The sequence below is a fragment of the Lynx canadensis genome, chromosome F2, assembly GCF_007474595.2.
Source record: "Lynx canadensis isolate LIC74 chromosome F2, mLynCan4.pri.v2, whole genome shotgun sequence".
NCBI lineage: Eukaryota > Metazoa > Chordata > Mammalia > Carnivora > Felidae > Lynx > Lynx canadensis.
In genome coordinates this window covers 34,537,656-34,557,197 of record NC_044320.2, presented here as the reverse complement: position 1 = coordinate 34,557,197, position 19,542 = coordinate 34,537,656, and the positions used below count along the sequence as shown (strand labels likewise).

At 37.6% G+C, this 19,542-nt stretch overlaps 1 protein-coding gene and 1 pseudogene across 2 annotated transcripts in view; one reads left to right on the top strand and one right to left on the bottom strand.

Annotated features, from left to right (window-relative positions):
- ATP6V1C1 (ATPase H+ transporting V1 subunit C1) overlaps nt 1-19,542 on the top strand; it is a 48,082-nt gene that overhangs the window by 10,893 nt on the left and 17,647 nt on the right. For both annotated transcript variants that reach the window (XM_030303759.2, XM_030303760.1), the window contains exons 2-5: nt 6,466-6,636; nt 7,920-7,987; nt 13,967-14,052; nt 18,600-18,694. In XM_030303759.2, coding sequence (XP_030159619.1) covers nt 6,505-6,636; nt 7,920-7,987; nt 13,967-14,052; nt 18,600-18,694 — 381 coding nt within the window. In that variant the 5' untranslated portion in view covers nt 6,466-6,504. The remainder of the gene's footprint in view (nt 1-6,465; nt 6,637-7,919; nt 7,988-13,966; nt 14,053-18,599; nt 18,695-19,542) is intronic.
- Nucleotides 16,427-17,436, bottom strand: LOC115505955 (annotated as a pseudogene).

Genomic DNA, 19,542 nt, shown 5'->3' with positions numbered 1-19,542 from the left:
AACAATATCCAGGGCACATGGGGCTGGGAAGTGTTTGAATACCTAGGGCATTCACTAGAATCCCCAGAAAGACCTTAGTAGTAGAGCTTAGTTAGCTTTAGACACATTCTAACAAAGTTTAAAAATAAGCCTCCAGTGTATTATGCTAATTCTCAAGTACCTGTCAGAAGAGAGTACAACATTCTTATAAGATGACAAAATCCAGTGATTGGCAATGTAACATTGTGAATTAGTGATCTAACAGAAAACGGAACATAATGAGGATAAAAATGAAAGGCTTTTGAAAATGGAACTTAGCTGAAAAATACATCTAAAGAGAAAAATTCACTTTGTGAGATGAATAGCAGATACTCTAAAGAAAAGTTCAGCAAACTAGAAGATAGAGCAAGAGTATACCCAAACTGAAGCATAGAAAACAACTGAAAAAAAAAAAATGAATCGAAGCTTTTTGACTTGTGGGACAGTATTAGGTGGTTTAATGTGTGATTTTTGTATCAAGAGAAGAGAAAGGGAAGCAGAAAAAAAATTTGAAGAAGAAGATGGATGGGATTTTTTCACATTTGATGAAAAGTAAACACAGATTCCGGAAGCTCAGTGAAGTCTAAGCTGGATAAATCCTTGTGACCATGGAATAGGCAAATTTTTCTTATGCCACAGAAAGCATATATTATGGGGAAAAAGTTGGTAAATTAGACATCAGAATTGATAAGTTGAAAGCACTGAGTGAGCACATACAACACCTGGAGCTTGCATACCTTTCTGATGGCCTATCTGCTTGGGAAAACCGTTTGGCGGCTTCTTATGAAGTTAAACATACGCTAATCATTCAGCTCTGGAATTCCACTTCTTGATGTTTATCTAAGAGAAATGAAAATATATTTTCAAAAAGAGCTTTGTCGTGGAATGTTCATAGTACCTTTGTTGTCAATGGCTCCAAAGCAGAAACAGTCTAAATGTCCCTCAACATGCGAATAGATCAGCAAACCGTAGTACATTCATGCAATGAATTGGTAAGCAGTAAAACAGAATGTACTGCTGTTGATACAACATGAACAAATACGAAAGACTTGCTGAGCAAAAGGAGTCCGATACCGGAGAGTACGTGATGTATTTTCATTTACAGCGAACTTCTGGATCAGGCAGAGCTGTCGTATGACCGCAGATCAGCATCTGCCCAGGGCTGGCAGTGCAGTAGGAGTTGACTGGGACTGGGTGTGGGGGAAGGCTTTGGGACAAAAGAGATGTTTTAAATCTTGGTTGTGGTGGTGGTTACACAGGTGTATACATTTGTCAACAACTCATGAAACTTTATATTTTCATAAAGTTGATTTTTAAAAATATAGGGGAAGTGAAGGGAGCTAATCAGTAATAAACCAGAAATTTTAACTAGATTATCTCATTTAATCCTCACAGTTATTTATTCATTCACAAGTATTCAGTAGGTACTTTTTGAGGTTCTACATACTGGCCAGGTACTGAGTTGTGAGCAAAAATTATCATGGTTTCCACCAACTCTAATGGGCAGTTTATTTGGAAGAAAGACTTGAATAAAAAGTGTCCCTCAGGGAAATACTAAAAAGAAAGTGCTATGAGAGCATATAATATATTTATCTGTAGCATATAATATATACTGTCACAATGTATGATATCCATTCTGTGGTGTATCTCATATGAGGTACTTTCTGTGCCTTGGTTTCTTTGCAACTACTACCCATCTGATAAGGTTGTTTTAAACATACGAAATGAGTTAATATATATGAAGTGTTTTTATTGGTGCTAGGAGGTAGGAAGTGCCCAGTAAGTATTGGCTGTTATCTTGATGACATTTGACAGTTCTAATTGTCTAATGTTGCAGGGGTATACCTGTAATAACCCAGGGAACACTGGAGTAGGAAGAGGTTTGAGGGAAGACATGAATTTGACTAAAAACACTGGGTTTTAGATGTTTTTGAGACCTCCAAGTGGAGAGGTCTTGTAGTTAGTTGAGGAGGCTTGTTGGGTATGGCTCTGGATGCAGCAGAGGAGTCTGAGCTGGAGGTAAAAATTTGAGAGAGTTCAGCATCTAGCCTGGAATTGTCTTGTTATAGATAACATCCTCAAGAGAAAAATTGTATGCACATGTTTATACCCACATGTAACAGAGGGAGTCAGACATAGGTCTGAGTCTTGAGGAATTCCAACATTTGATTAGGGTACCTTTTAATTTTCCCTTTTGTTAAACATATGATTCGTGTGTATTTATGCCTGACTTCCAATATGCAAGATGAAAAAAGGGAAATGATTAGGAATAAAAACAGAAGTCATTTGAAGCGTTCAGAGGAGATGGAAATGTCTAGGTTCTTGATGACAAGATAAACAGTGGACACCCAGGTTTGATTGTTTCAGTGCAGCTGAGAGAAAAGGGGAAATGTGTTTAATAATACAATTTCATTTAAGATACATGTATATTCATCTGCAAAGATAAATTTTATTTGGAGCTGAGCTTAAAGTTTTTTAAATTTCAAGGAAAAAAATTTTTTTTTTAAGTAGGCTCTGTTCCCAGTGTGGGGCTTGAACTCAATGACCCCAAGATCAAGAGTCACATACTCTCCCAACTGAGCCAGCCAGGCGCCCCTCAAGGAGAAATTTTTTTATGTGACTTGTGTCCACAGGGTAACAGTGGACATTGTTCAAAAACAGAACAAAAGGAATTTTGCATAAGACTTACTGATGCTGTTCTCAAGGGCAATTCTTAGGTTCATCATTTTGTTGATTCCTTCCAACAGTTGTGTGAAGAGATTTGTAGTATTCCACAGATGAGGAAACTAGTGAGGGAATAGAGTCAGGAGTTTAACTATTAGTGGGACTGTAAAGTTTGTGCTCTTTTTCTCTTTTTAAATTTAATTAAATTTAAATTCTATCTCCATATCTCTTGAAACTATTTTTTTTTTTTTTTTTTTTTTTTTTGCTTTTCTGTTTGGAGGTATCATTGTTCCTTCTAGGAGTTAGGATAGTTGGGGTGCTGGGCGTTGCTGTTTCAGACATCAACATCATTCTGATGATCCTAGATGAAAAGAAAAGGGAAGGGAAGCTCAATTTATTTAGAATTCCTTGGGCCTATCGGTTGCTTGGAGCCCAGAAGGAAGCAAGACAAAAGGGTTTAAGGTTACGCGTGGATTTCTTCAAATAGCGGAGCTCATGTGGGTCTGAGTGCGGAACATTTTCTTCTACTATGACACAATAGAGAGTACATAGCCTTTTACAGTCAAACTCCGTGGTATTTGAACCCCACTTGCCACTCATGTGGCCTTGGTAAATGAGAACCTCTCCCAAGTATTACTACCTAGCTCATAGGGCTGTCATGAGAATTAAATGAGATAGCATATGCGATGTGTATAACATAATACCAAACATAGAGAATACCTTTTCCTCCTCATATCCAAACAGTTAGGCCCTAGAGAGGGCTCCAGTTAAAAATGGAATTAGAGTACTTTCTATAAGTTTCCTAGACATTTCCTTTTTCTTTTCTTTCTTTTTTTTTTTTTTTTTAAACCAATCTCAAACTTATGATTTCTGGTGGCTAAGTGTGGAGCTCAAACTTATGACTTGGAGATCAAGAGTTACATGCTCCTACTGAGCCAGCAGGTACCTCTTTCCTAGACATTTCCAGACTCTACTTTTGCTTAGAATCATCGTGACATTATTTTATTTGGTCCTGATAATAGCTCAGTGAAATAGGATAGGGCAGTTATTTATAGATGAAAAATGGGGTTCTTTTTCTTGTTTTTGAAATACTTTGGAAACCTGTTGGATAAAAAAGATTTTCTAGAACTCTAAATGGTACGATAGTGACATCTACTGTAATAGCTCATATTATTACCGTCTTTGAAGAAGCTGCACTTTGGATAATTTTAAAATATCAGAAAGAACTTATTGATTTAATCACCTGCCATTTTGGAAGGTAGAGGAGGTATAAAATGTCATCAGATACACTTTAACAAAACTGCTTGTATAAATAATTATAATAAAACCTCAGATTTCCAAAAACTACCATCATGTAGAAGATCTGGATTAGTGAAAGAGGTTTAAAGATGTTATGGAATTCTCTGATCAACTTAGAATTTTAAAGTTTAAGGTAGTGCTATGACTGGTGTTTGGGCTAAAAAAACTAGATTTGATAAGTGCAAGAATATTAGATGGAGGAGATCAGAGAAGGGGAAAAGCCAGAGCCAAAGTTGCCAAAGGCAAATGAAAAGATAGCAAGGTTTGGAGCAGCTTAGGTGAGGTGACTCGGGTTAGGGGAAGACAGGAAAGCAGGAGATAGAACCACAACATCTCATCAGGAATTTAAAGAGCAACTTACTGAGATGGACTCTGGAGTTAATACAAGTGTAGCCCGAGCTCTTACCTTTACAGTATTTTGCAGTTAGAGTTCCTGAATATGTTGACCCTAAAGTATTTCTTGACAAAAAATTCCAGGATATCAGGAAGGTTTTTGTTCAATATATTACTATACTTGGTCATAACACTGTATGAACAGACTAGAAAGCATCTTGACTAGTTTTAAAACCAAGAAGTTGTGCTTGGGGGATTAACATAGTAACAAGACTATTCTCTGGATATTCTGTTTGAGAGTCCATTAAAATTTATAAATGTGCTACACATTGTTTTATTGTAATTACATTCTTGTAACAGTTAAAAATACTTAATTTTGAAATATTTCAAGTATGCAGAAAAGTTCAAATACTTTAGATTAATAGACATCCGTGTACCTACTACCCAGATTTAACAGTTATTAACATTGTACCATATTTTCCCTAGATATTTTTTATTTTATTTTTAAAAATATTTATTTGTTTTGAGAGAGAGCACCAGCAGGGGAGGGGCAGAGAGAGAGAGAGAGTCCCAAGGAGGCTCCATGCGTGGAGCCGGACATGGACCTCGATCCCACGACCCTGTGATCATGGCCTGAGCTGAAATCAAGTCGGTCACCCAACCGACTGAGCCACCCAGGTGCTCCACCCCATTTTTATTTTATTTTTTTTTGTTTTTTTAATACGTCTTTTTTGAGAGAGAGAGACAGAATGTGAGTGGGCAGGGGACAGAGAGAGAGGGAGACACAGAATCCTAAGCCAGCTCCAGGCTCTGAGCTGACAGCACAGAGTCCAATGTGGGGCTCAAACTCGCGAACCACGAGATCATGACCTGAGCTGCAGTCGGATGCTTAACTGACCGGGCCACGCAGGTGCCCCTAAAACATTTAAAACAGTACCTGGTATGTAGTAGATCTGTATAAACAGAAATTGGAAAAAGATAACAAAGTATATAGAATGGCATCTGTGTTCACTTTCAATTGTGTAATGATTGCCTAGGATTACCTTAATTACAATTCTAAAAATAGGATGAGTGAAATTATGAAGTTAATAAAAGTCCATTATGATTATTATACTTTATATTTTAAAGTAAATTTAAATTTACAAAGTCGTCTTACATTCGTTACATGATTTTGTTATCAGGACAGCTTTGTAAGGTAGTTCTTTTGTATTCGGGAGAGTGTAAACAGTGACTGGTAGTAGAAGGTTTATGGTGGTCCTGATGAAGACATATTCAAGTAGAAATAATGGTGCGGTAATATTTTCATTTTTAGGAGCTTGTGTGCTTTACCTAAACTTAGATTCTGAATATATTTGGCTCTGGACTTTTATTTTTCCATGTGGGAGGGAAGGAGAGAGATTGTATAAGAGGGTTGGTTGTGTCTTAATGGAACTGCCTGGAGAGGGAGGTCCACAGCCTCTCACTTAGATCCAATGGTACCACCCCCAGCCCCCGCCCTGTTATATTTTTAAGTGTAAGGCCAATTGGTAAGATTGTTTTGCAAATTCGTAAAGTTTGATGGCAGCTAACTATATGCCAGGGATGTGAGGAGATTCCCTTAGGTTGAATATGGGTTAAAATTAATAACTAATTTGGCTAACTTTGTAGGATTTGCTAAGCCAGATGTGACAAATTTATTTGGTGGCTTCTGTTCAAGTGCATTGATTCAGTTCCTTCTCAAAGGTAAAAGTTATGCATGTTTTAAAATTTCCTATTTTGGTTTTTTGTTTTAAGAGTTTAAGATTAGCCTGTAAATTTGTGATTCTTCTACTGCTTTTGTGGAATGAAACGTTTGGTGGCTGGTATTTTCCGTAGCTGCACCTCTTTGAATAATTCCCATTTTAGAATGTTTTGTAGTTAAAAAAAAAATTAGATACTAAATGTGTTAGGTTTTTATCATCTTGTTTCCCCCTAGTATCATAAATAAATCCCCTTTTACCATTTATGTGGATTTACTTCAGGTAGGTACATTTGACTCTGCTTGGGATCAGCTGCCAATGCTGGATTCGTTTTGAAAAAGGTTAATATTTATCACTTATCCTGTGACTCTGAAATACTTTAGAAACAAATGGTATTGAAGGTATTTTTTGTTTGTTTCGTTTTACCTTTCAGAGTCCCTTTTGATTTGGAAAGAAACACTTGGTAACAAATATGACTGAGTTCTGGCTTATATCTGCTCCCGGGGAGAAAACATGTCAGCAAACATGGGAGAAATTGCATGCAGCAACTACAAAGAACAATAATCTTGCTATTACTTCAAAATTTAACATTCCTGACTTAAAGGTAAAATGGCATGGTGCAAAGTAGTGTATGAGTTCATTGTGAAGAGAACAGTTGTCTTTGCTTACATTTTGGTAGAAATTAGAGATCTGGGTTCCTTCAAAAAAAAAAAACTCATTTCTAGCCATTGGCATAATTGAAAACTTATCTTGTTCTTTCTAATCTTCAGATTTTGTTTTTTAATTTGATTTTCTCTTGGTCTTTAAAATTTTTTTAATGTTTATTTACTTTTGAGAGAGAGAAGAGACAGAGGAGTGAACGGGGGAGGGGCAGAGAGTGAGGGAGACACAGAATCTGAAGCAGGTTCCAGGCTCTGAGCTATCAGCGCAGAGCCCAAAACGGGGCTTGAACTCACTGACCGAGAGGTCATGACCTGAGCCGAAGTTGGACACTTAACTGACTGAACCACCCGGGAGCCCCTCTAATCTTCACATTTTAAATAATGAGGAACTTGAGATTTTAGAAGTAAACTACCAAAGTGAATAATATTTTTCTAAACTTTTGTGCTTTTCTAAATTGTAATTTGAGTTGTAATGAGAAATGTTATGAAAATATTTGATATATTACATTCACATATATCTTCAGAAGTGAAAAATCTTAGTAATATACTTCAATATCACAGCAAACCCAGTTTTTTGTTATTAAATTCATGCAAGTTTCAGTAATGTTGCGAACGTTTTACCATTAGACCTCTTTAATCATACTTTGCAGGTCTACCTTAGTTATTTAATGTGGTTTAATTTATTTAATATTTATTGAAGGTCTGTAACCTAGCAGCCTCAAAGGGAAGCAGGTTATCAGTAATTTTACAGAATGGAAAAATCACAGTATTTTTATTTTGCTGGGTAACTTAGCAGGTAGTTATATAGAGCAATCATTTAAGAAATAACTTAAAATTACCGGTTCTTCGTATTTTGGGAGTTACGAATTCCTTTGAGACACTGATAGTCATGGACCCCTCCCTATTTAAGAGCTGCTGCTGTAAACCATGACTTCAAATGGTCCACCCATCACTGGGCAGTGGAAGCAGACGCATAGGCCTGCCATTGCAGAATCTTCACCTCTTAAATGCTGGCTGTACCCATGAATTAGAGGATTATCCCGTGCATATAAATACCTTTGAGATGTCTGGCAAACTTTTTTAACCACACTTACACATCATGGAATAAAATACAGAGAACTTAGGATTTATGGGCCCTTCAAATCAAGGTGTTGTATCACCTTGTTAAAAAAAAAAATGGCAGGGGATGAAACCTAAGTAGTAAAATGCTGTATTTCCCTTCTAGGTTGGCACACTGGATGTCTTGGTTGGTTTGTCGGATGAACTGGCTAAACTGGATGCATTTGTAGAAGGGTAATGTATTTATATGCATTGACTAGAGCAAAATGAGTCACTGTTCTCAGGCTACCTGGACATTGGGTTTATTATCACATGTATAGTCTACTTATTGGAATGGTTTTAGAAGATGCTGACTCTTGGGCGCCTGGGTGGCTCAGTCAGTTAAGCGTCTGACTCTTGATTTCAGCTCAGGTCATCATCTCACGGTTCGTGAGGTTGAACCCCACCTGGAGCTCTGCGCTGACAGCGTGGAGCCTGCTTGGGATTCTCTCTCCCTCTCTCTCTGACTCTCCCCTGCTAGTGCTCTCTTTCTCTCAAAATAAATAAAAATAAATAATTTAATTTGATGCTAATAAGTAATTTATTTAAATAAATAAAATAATAAAAGAAAATGACTCTTTGTTTTCTTTTTAAATCACCTTTATGAAAGTACATTTTATATACAATAAAATATACCTGTTTGAAGTATGAAAATGGTGACTATCTTTAATATTTTTATTGAGATATAACTTACATACTATGCGATTCATCTGTTTAAAGTGTACAACGTGTACCCTTTAAGTGTACAGTGATTTCTAGAATAGTCGTAGAGTTGTGCAGCCATTGCCACAGTCAGTCACAGTACATCTTCATCACTCTCCCACTACCACCATCACAAACATCCTATTCCTTGCCTCCCCCTTATCCCCTGCCCGCTCTCTGGCGCTACAGATTTGCTTATTCTGGACATTTCGTGTAAATGAAATCCTCTAATATGTGATCTCTTGTGACTGGCTTCTCTTCCTTGGCATAATGTTTCACGATTCATCCATGTTGCAGCGTGTATTGATATTTCATTTCTTTTTGTTACCAAATAATACTCCATTGTATAGATGTACCATATTTTATTAATCCATTTATCAGATGGTGGACATTTAGGCTATTTCTACTTTTTGAGAATACTGGTATGGATATTTGTGTACAAGTTTTTGTATACTCATATGTTTTCATTTCTCTTGGATGTGTACCTAGGAGTGGGGTTACTGGGTCATATGGTAGTTCTATTTTTAACATTTTGAGGAACTGCCAGACTGTTTTCCAAAGTGGTTACACCGTTTTACAGACCCACCAGCGCAGACTATGGAGGTTCTCACTGCTTCACATTTTTGACAAACTTGTTACTATTCATCTGTTTGATTATAGTCTTTCTAGTGAGTATGAAATAGTGTTTCATTGCATTTTCCTTTTTGTAAAAAATTTTTTAACGTTTATTTTATTTTTGAGAGACAGGGCATGAGTTGAGGGAGGGACAAAGAGAGAGGGAGACAGAGAATCTGAAACAGGCTCCAGGCTCAGCACAGAGCCGGACGCGGGGCTGAAACTCACGAACCATGAGATCATGACCTGACCTGAAGTTGGACGCTTAACCAACTGCGCCACCCAGAGACCCCTTTCTCTGCATTTTCAATTTGCATTTACCTTAAATGATTAATGATGTGTTGAGCATTTTTTCATGCATTTTCTGGCCATTTCTGTTTCTTTGAGAAATGTCTATTTGGATTCTTTGCCCATTTTTAAATTGGCTTATTAGCCTTTTTATTATCAAATTCTAAGAGTTCTTTATATATTCTAGATACAAGTCCCTTATCATAACGTGACTTGCACATATTTTCTTTCATTCTGTGGATTGTCTTCACTTTCTTGATAGTGTCCTTTGAAGCACACGCAAAAAGTTTTTTTTGAAGATTTTATTTTTAAATAATCTCTATATCCAATGTGGGGCTCAAACTCACAACCCTGAGATTAAGAGTCACATGCCTTACCAACTGAGTCAGCCAGGCACCTCTGAAGCACACACACACACACAAATTTTTTTTAAGTATAATCTCTGTCTTTTTTTTTTAACAGAGAACAGTTTTTCTTCAGTCCTTAAGGACTTAGCTCTTTACGTGGGCTTTGATGGAGGTTGTGGGGCAGCAGCAGCAGATCTAAATCGGGGTGATGGTGTTCGGTCCTTCCGTGCTTCGTGAGAGCGATTCCTGACTACCTTGTGAATGGCACAACTCACACAGTAATGTAGTTTCACATACAGCTTGGGAAGCACCTAGGCGCCGACACTTGCTTCGGAAATGTCCTTGACTGCAGCAGCCTCTACTATATTCTGAATAATGAACTTCTTTTTTTTTTTTTTTTTTAAATGTTTGTGTATGTTTGAGAGAGAGACACACAGAGCAGAAGCTAGGAGAGGCAGAGAGAGAGGGAGACACAGAATCCAAAGCAGGATCCAGGCTCTGAGCTGTCGGGACAGAGCCTACCCAACACGGGGCTGGAAGTCACAAACCGTGAGATCGTGACCCGAGCTGAAGTCAGACGCCCAACTGACTGAGCCACCCAGGTGCCCCAGAATAACGAACTTCTTAATGGCCTTGTTCTTGGGCATGGTACGGGCACAGTTAGTGCAGAGAATAGGCTGCATGGGGCCGTGACCCTTTTTGGCATGACCATTATTCCTTCTTTCTTGGTCATCTTGGAAACCTGAGAGAGTGAAGCACAAAATTTTTCATTTTAATGTCCAGTGTATCTATTTTTCATTGCTTGTGTTTTGTTTGTCTAAGAAACCATTGCCTAATTCAAGGTGCCAGAATTTTATAGCTGTATTTTCTTGTAAGAGTTTTATAGTTTTAGCTTTTACATTTAGGTCTTACATCCATTTTGAGTTAAGTTTTGTATATGATGTGAGGTAGGAGTCCCCACTTCAGGGGTTTTTTTGCATGTGGATATCCAGTTGTCCTAACACCATTTGTTGAAAAGACTATTTTTTTTTTTTTTCCATTGAATTGTCCTGGCACCTTTGCTGAAAATCAATTCAACGTAAATGTGAGGGTTTATTTCTGGACTCTCAGTTTTATTTTATATTTCTTTCTATTCCTTATTTCTGTCTTTATGCCACTACCATATTGTCTTGATTGTTGTAGCTTTGTAGTAAGTTTTGAAATCAGAAAGTGTGAATTCTCTGTGTTTTTCTAAATTTTCAAGGTTGTCTTGGCTATTCTGATTCTTTGCATTTTTATATGAATTTTAGGATCATGTCAAATTTCTGCAAAGAAGTCAGCTGGAATTTTGAAAGGGATTGTGTTGAATCTGTAGGTCAATTTGGGGATTGTTGCCATCCTACCAATATTAAGTCTTTAATCCGTGAGTGTAGGTTTTTCTAAACTCCACTTTCAGTTACTTCTGAAATTTACTTTGTGTTTTAGCCGAAGATGGGTTTGGGTCCTTGATAACTTTTTGCATTTTGATTAATTGGCAGAATCAGTTATAATCCCTTTGACTCTTGGAATACAGAGCTTTTAAATAGGGTTTAGGTGAATAGGTACAATTTTGTAAAATACAGAATTTTGGAGAATCTTAGAAATGTGTATTTGATTGACGCTTTAAGGGAACTTGAAGTCTGTGTAGAAGGATTTCCCATGTGTGCTATTAGGCTTTTCTGAATTGATAGAACCACCATAATGCAATGTTTCTGGTAATAGAGGCAAATATTGCCTCTCTATATTGATTTAACATACCAACATATAGTAAGTAAATAGACCAGAAGATATACTGATGGTCTTTAACACTGGAGGCAAAGAGGCCAATTAGGAGACAGGTTTAAAGTAGATTAGGCAAGAGATATTACAAGCTTCAACTCAGGCAAGACACTTGGCATAAGAATTAGTAAAAGGATGAAAGAAAAAGTAACAGTACTTTACGGTTACTAATTTCATGTATTCATGGTAGGGCAAATGTGAAAGTAATTATTGATGATATTCTCAGCGGACTGATTGATAGTATGAATCATCTCTTGGTTTCTGGATTACACATTTTTAGTTGAGGAAAACTCTTTGTAGTTGCCATTCCTGAGATGATGGTCTTCCCTACAGTCCCATCCCCACATTACAGTTTCAGGTGGTGACAACCAAAGAAATCTGAAGAAGGGAAGTCCCTGAGAATGTAATTATCAACACTTACTTGGATTCTTGTTAATCACCTGGGTGGCTCTATAGGTCTTTCTTTAAATTGTCATTGGGATGTCCTGCATATAGTTTAAGGTTTGTTCACATTTTTTAGGGGAGGAATCTGGAAAGTATTTAGGGTAAATGCAGTCTGTTTGGTCATGGAATTAAAAGTTGCCTGTGCATTTTGTCTCCTCTTCTGCACTGTTATGCAACTTGTCTTCGTCAGTTTTCCTGAAACCTTTGAAGAATTTAAAAATCTGTGGTTGTTAGGCCTTGGTAGAATTGACAGATGTTAGCTTTTTAAGTCTGAACATTGTGATAATGTGGAGTAAATTACAGTTTTTACTTACCAAGTAATTTAATGATAAGAGCTGCTTTTAAGGTTACCATGTGTATTCGGACATAGATAATTTTTGTGGAGATGCACAGGGAGATTGTGAAGTTCTCAATTACACATTAAGTGTATAAACTTGACACCAGGCCGTTCTATACTCTTGAACTATTTCTGTGGCAAACATATGACCATTTTTACATATTCATAGCAAATGGTTCTGTTTACAAGATGCTTGGGAAATTATATGGGAATAATGGTTTGTCGCCTTTGAAGGGATAAGTGAATTTTGGAGACATAGCCAAATGTGTATACAAATCTGAGTTGAAGACTTAACAGCTTTATCATTTTTTCTGCAGTTCTGCTTGATTAGGTTTGAGGTCATTCAGCATAGGATTTTTTCTGGGCTTTATTGGTTCATATTGCATGGCGTTTCTTAATTTGTCTACCGGTTACTCTCCCTGCCATTGAGCATATGGTCCTCAGATGAATTGTCAAAAACCCTGTTTGGACCGTGTTATACTGTACTTCTCTGTAAAGTCTGACCCCAGAGGCTGTCTATCTGCAGTCTGGCTCTGGGCCACCTTCCTCGCCCCCCCTCCCCCTCTCAGCACGCTGGGCAGCCTGGATTCCTCATAATACTGTGAAGGCCCATTGGCTTTTCTGCCTCTCTTGATCCTGACTCGGAGGGTGCCCTGTAGAAAGAGTATACTTTCTTCGCATCGTAATCATCCTTTCAAAACCATTCCTATCCTTTATTGCCCTGCTCATGAGTCATTGTGCTTTTTTTTTTTTTTTCTTTCTAAAGTTTATTTATTTTGAGAGAGAGCACACAAGCTGGGGAGGGGCAGAGAGAGAGAACCCCAAGCAGGCTCCACGTTATCGGCACAGAGCTCCATGCAGGGCTCAAACCCATGAGCCGTGAGATCATGACCTGAGCCGAAATCGAGAGTTGGACACTTAACTGACCAAGCCACCCTGATGCCCCAGAGTCATTATGACTTTTTGATTCCAGTATCTGAAAGTGATCCCTTTTTCTTTTATGCTTCTCTTCTCTGTAACCTGGTAATCTCAGTTGGCACTTAACCACACATTGCTTTGTATTTAGTCATTTGTATGTTTTGGTATCTTTTCAACTCGATATTTTGTCTTGTATACTTTTGTATCCCACCCCCCAGGGCCTAAAGGCAGACATGGGACCAGAGAAAGAACACCAAAGTCCAGACACTATGTTTCTAGTCTCAGCTCTGCCATTAGCTGCTTTTGTGATTTTGTGACTTTTGTGACGAAGTCATTTATTCTCTTTATACTTTGGTGTCTTTACTTATATAAAATGAAGGGATTGATAAGGTGATGTATAGGTGCCTCAGTAGTTAACGACACCATAGTTTAGCATTGTTCCTAATAGTTAATAGTAGTTAAATAGTTAAATAATAGTTAAGAAATAGTTAAATAGTTAAAAGTCTACGGTTACTCAGTTCAGCTTTGCATGTTACAAAACCTTGGTCCCTTCTATCCTTAAAACATTACTTAAGAAGTTATAACCCATTTGTTCTGTATTAAGTAGATACATGTAAAGGGATATATAGTCCAATTCATGTGTGTATGTAGTGTGTTCATTGTAAAGCATGGAATTTAGGTCTTTTTCCTGGAAACGATTATTGATTTTTTTTTTCCCCTCCCAAGGGTGGTTAAGAAAGTGGCTCAATATATGGCTGATGTATTGGAAGATAGTAAAGATAAAGTTCAGGAGAATCTGTTGGCCAATGGAGGTAAGCTAATGTTTCAAGATTTGATACTGACTTGTATAAGTGAATGACTTAGCTATAAAAACAAAAAAAGAATGTAAAAAAATCTGTAGATAAGGATATTAAATATAATAGAAAGCCACTAAAGATATAATTATTATTACTGAATTTGGTGATATTCTAGTTACATCTTGTCCCCCTTAACATTTTGTGTAAGACAGTCTTACATACATAGTAGATAATATAGCTTATGACATAGATGTCACGTCCTTCTAAAAGCAATATTATAAAGATTTACCTGAGTTCTTTCCTGGAGCCAGTTGTTAACTCACATTCACAGTGTTTCTAGGTTATGTGTCTCAGCATTTTTCCAGCTGAATACTTGTCTTCTCTAGCTTTTATATTTAATAGCATCCAACTTCTAAAGCCTTGGAATAAAAATTTTTAATTTTAGTGCAGGGGAAATGCCTTTCCCCTCAAATTTGAATATGGCATTTCTTTACCTTAGTGCCATGGAGTAGTCTGCTACTGACCTCTCTGTAGCTGGAAGCTAATAGTTTGCTTGGTATAATAATGACTTTGTAAAGATAGTTTGACCTCACTGTTGTCATTTGCACTTGTATTTGGTGTTCTTTATGAAATGACACTTTATTTTAATTTAGGCTCATCTTTAGTGATATGTCATTATAATAAGAAGTAACCCTTTTCTTTCATTCTGTTCTGTATTCCTACTGTGATGAGTGTCACTGTTGTGATTTTGTTATATTAACATTTGTTGAGTAGAGAGTCCTGGAGTATCATGGGATGTTGAGCCATGATTCAGCAAAAGACCTCAAGGGAAAGTGAAATAGAGAAGTTTATTACTCACGGGTCCTGTGGGAGGGGGCACCATATGGGGAGATCAAGGTGCAGGCAGAGAGTGGCAGGACCTGGGGCACATGCCTTTATTAGGGTCTGCGGGTGGAGTGCTTTGGGGTTCCCAGGCTAAGTTGGGATTGTTCAGTTCAAACCAAAAAGAGTGGGGCTTTGGCAAACTTTGAGGGGGTCTTGTCTTAGGGAGAAGGCCCTGGGCAGTGGGGGAGAGTGTTTTATCAGTGGGAGTCTATCAGGAACTCACATTTCTTGTCACTCTGCAGGCTCTTACCTAGAACTGCTCCCAAGGAAAAGGCTTCTGTAATTTCTAGTTCCCTGTGGGCCACTTGGCCACACAAAATGGATGCCGAGGTAGCAGTATGGAGTAGTTTGACTAAGAGTTAACTGTATTTAAAAAAATTTGTTTTAAATGTTTATCTATTTTGAGAGAGAGAAAGAGAGCAAGCAGGGGAGAGGCAGAGAGAGAGGGGGAGAGAGAATCCCGAGCAGGCCCTTTATTGTCAGCGCAGAGCCTGACGCAAGGCTCCGTCTCACGAACCGTGAGATTATGACCTGAGCTGAAACCAAGAGTTGGATGCCTAACCCACTGAGCCACCCAGGTGCCCCTGATGCACCAGTTTTTAAATGTCTTCACTCATGAATGGTGTTTTCTTCTCTGCTTTGACCACTGGCTAACTCCGCTCCAGTTTTTCAATCTTCTAGCAGATGGAGGCACTCGTATCTTGTTACATGGCAGTTTTATCTCTACCTTTTTTCGGTCCTTGCTTTTCGTTTGCTTTCCCATTTGTCCAAGACTGCCTCACCTTTTAATTTTATCATAATTGTAATATACATTTTTATACCCCAAATCCTTTGTGGAACACAATAGGAAGTAGATTTCAAAATGTTATTAAGAAAGGACATGCTATATTGTGATGATCACTGAAGAATTGCCATCAGATGTAACTGATGTACCAGTTTTGAAATCTTTATTCACAAATCAGTGTAGTATGGTGAGTTTGAATGCCATATGTAGGATAAAACAGATTATGAAAAGTATCATACTTACATTGAAACTATTATATTACTGAATCATCTGATATTCTACTTCCTGCAATAACTTAATGGACCCAACTCTACCCTTTGAATGGACCAATTTTATGATTTTCCTAGAAAGTTTTGAGTTGAGGATAGTTTCTTGCTGTTTCTTTCCATGATCCAAGGCTTCAAACAAAATCCTTGGAAACAAGCAATTAGAACCCAGTCTCTCCAGGATCAAGGAGAGATAGGAGTGAGGAAAAGGACACCTTATCGCTTTTTAAAGGCCCTCAATTGCTATGCTTTGCAAGATATGGGGGAGCGGGGTGCATACTGGAGGAGGAAAGAATCAGTCCCAACAAGCATATTGAACATTTCTGGACTGTCAATATTAAGAATGAATTTCTAAAACACAAGTTCATAAACAGAAGCTTTCCAGCTAGCTGTTAACTGAAATGCATATGCAATATAGTCAAGGAAGTACCGTGCTTACAAAACCACAGACATCTTATTTATCTCTGATTTTAAAATAATTCATTCCCTTATTGGGTGAGCAATGAAGAAAGTGGTGTGACTGCAATACCAGCTGGTGCTAAGGATTTCAGTGCTTCCAGAAGATGCCGGCTAGAGAACTTCATTAGGCACCGGAGGGGCTCTTTTCTCTCAGTCAAGGTGCCCCCATGGAAGTCACTTTTGAATTTTGTTTCAAGCTTATATTGTGCAAATTCTAGTCTTGGTGGAGGATAGTCTCCAAAAGTTTCTTGAGTCACTCTCCGGACTCTCTCTTTTTCGATTCTGTTTTCATGAATGGTCCTTGAATCCGTGTGCATGTCCGGCTCAAGGATTTCTTGTAGAGGTTTGGTGGAGTGGTGAGTTTCAAAGGTCTGACTATACTGTTTGAAAACAGTAGCCTTCAGAGAGTCCAGATACTGGCTTCTGAGGTCCATTTTCACAATCTTATGGTGATTGCTAGCCACTGTCAGTGCCTGACCCAGAAGGGGTATATTGCTCTTCAGGTGGCAGAAGGAAGTGAAGGCGTAGGGAGTCTGGGAGTAATACAGCACACAGACAGGTTTGTACTGGTTTGACTTTCTATGCTGCGTTCCCCAGTCAATTCAGATCCGTACTGCATTCTCCTCAGCGTCTCTGAAGCTGACCCTCACATTTTTTAATGCTCTCCGAAGAATTTTCTCAAATGAACTTTTGAATTGTTCCGTATCAAGAAAGGTCAGCGTCTTCACCTGGTTCTTTACTCATTTGAAAAACATCCCAAACTTTCTGGTGCCGATGAAATTGAGTATAAATGATGTCTAAAAGGGCTGTGTCGTGGAGACTTGCACACTTATTCTCACAGAGCAGAACCAAGTCCTGAACGAGAGATTCCTTTCTCTGCCAGAAGTTTACGGTCTGCAGTTGATTTGCAGACAAAAAATCCCAGGCTTTGAGGATTTTCATCATTTCAGTCATTGGAATTTTCAAGATGGTCCTCATGATAAACGTGGCAACAGTTTCATCCATCTCTTTGGCAATTGGAACATGTGGCGGTTATGGAAAAGTCGCCCCACAAGCCTGGGATGTGGCTTTCTCAAGGTTCCTGCCACACTCAAGGGCCTGATGCCACACTGTGCGGGTCTCTTAACAGTCGGTTATCTCCAGCAGTGTTTCTTCTCGGCCAAGAGTTAACTGTATTTTTAATTTAGTGTTTCTCTAACCTCATTTCTTCTCCTTGCAAATAATAGATGCTGAATAAATACTTAGTAAAACAAAAATTTAGTGATTTATTCTTGCTCTTTGTTACAATAGTGATCCTGACCTAGTTGTTTACTATTTCTGTTAATTTGTGTTCGGGGCAGAAGGATAGAAGGTAGATATGTTAAGTTAGGATGCATTTACTGATCTTGTAGGTATTTGATGAACTAGGACATGCAGTCTAGTAGGTGGAATGGGGATTGACAGTCCACCTGGGTGGCCTTGCGTCTGCAGTTGCTTTTGGAAATAGTATCCATATTGACCCCTTAACATTAATGTAGGAAGAAATTGAGGAGACAAGGATATTTTGATGTAAATTATTTTTGCCAGTTAGCCATTTGGTCTCCTTGACCTTGATCCCATTAGACTTGAGAAGTAAAGTCATCTTGATTACTGAACTTTCCAGGGTATAGTTGTTGAGTGTCTCTTTGGCTTTACATTTTTTATTCTTTTCATTTGAATGTGAAGGGGCCTGTGTTTTGAAGATTGTTGTATAGACTCCTAGAAACGGTTGTTACCTGGTTTTGACAGGTTTATTTTCAGTTTATTTGGGTAGGCTGGCAAAGAAAGAACATACTTGCATCAAATTCTACTTATTGAGGAGTAGTTTCTTAATCTTTGTGTCTGTTTCTCCTACATATGAGGTATATCATGGGTATGTGCATATTCCATTTATTAAGTCATCACGTTAGAAGGAGCATTTATAAATATAAAATTCTGAGTAAGAAGAGATCCAGTCAGATGACAAAGTAAAAATGTTGATTAATCCATTACTGAATATAGTTCCACATTTTAAAAATCTGGACTCTCCAGCAGTGATGACGTTTTTACTGATTTTCTCGATGCAAATTTCAGCATTAAAATTTATTACTGTGTAGCAAACTATGAACGCTCTATTGCTTCTCAGTAATTAATTTATTTCCCTATTTCAGTTGACTTGGTTACTTATATAACAAGGTTTCAGTGGGACATGGCTAAATACCCAATCAAGCAGTCCCTGAAAAATATTTCTGAAATAATTGCCAAGGTAAGATAAAAAATGACACAGGTAGGACACACTGATTCATAGTGGCTTTATTGATTTTATAAGTATTTAGCTGTGAAATACTGTTTAGGTTTTGAGAAAGCAACTAAATTATATGTGACTGATATAAATAGGAGGTACCATTACTACAACTTTACCAAAAAAGAAAGATGTTAAAAAGTGTTATAGTTTCCAGTGTACATTATCCAAGTTGTGTAGTTTACTTACTTAAGTGGTTAACTTAAATATTACATCAACAGTGTTTAAGTAAGGAAAAAAAAAAACTTTAAAATCCTATAATTATTACTGCTACAAATTTTAAGGGTTAACTGAGATTATGTAGAACAGGAAATTGGAATCTATTAAAGATTTAGGAGTCATTCAGCTAGTGATAATGATTACTTTGGCATGTTTACATACAGTACTGCTTCAGACATTAAACTTTACGGGTTTTCTGACACCTTCAGACGTTCAGTATTGACCCTCTACACAGAAAAATGCCTGTATTCATGTACACATGATTTTATGTACGGTTTCAATGAGTACACAGATCCTGAAGCTCATCCATGAACTCACCGAGTTAAGAGTTCCTTTTATATTATAGTCATTGAACTTGAGAGAAAATATAAAAGTCTTACCTGAAACTCCAAACAAGGCAGATAGACAAGGATCTATTAACTGTTTGTCAACATTCTGACCTGACTGAACTGAAAAGTGTAGTTTAAATTACTTGGACAGACTTTCCTTTTCCTAGCTTTCAGTGACTTTGAGTAAGTGCTGTATAGTTAAATATAAATGAGTAGATTATCAAGGATTTTAAAGCTGAGGTAATCATTATAATATAATGAAAA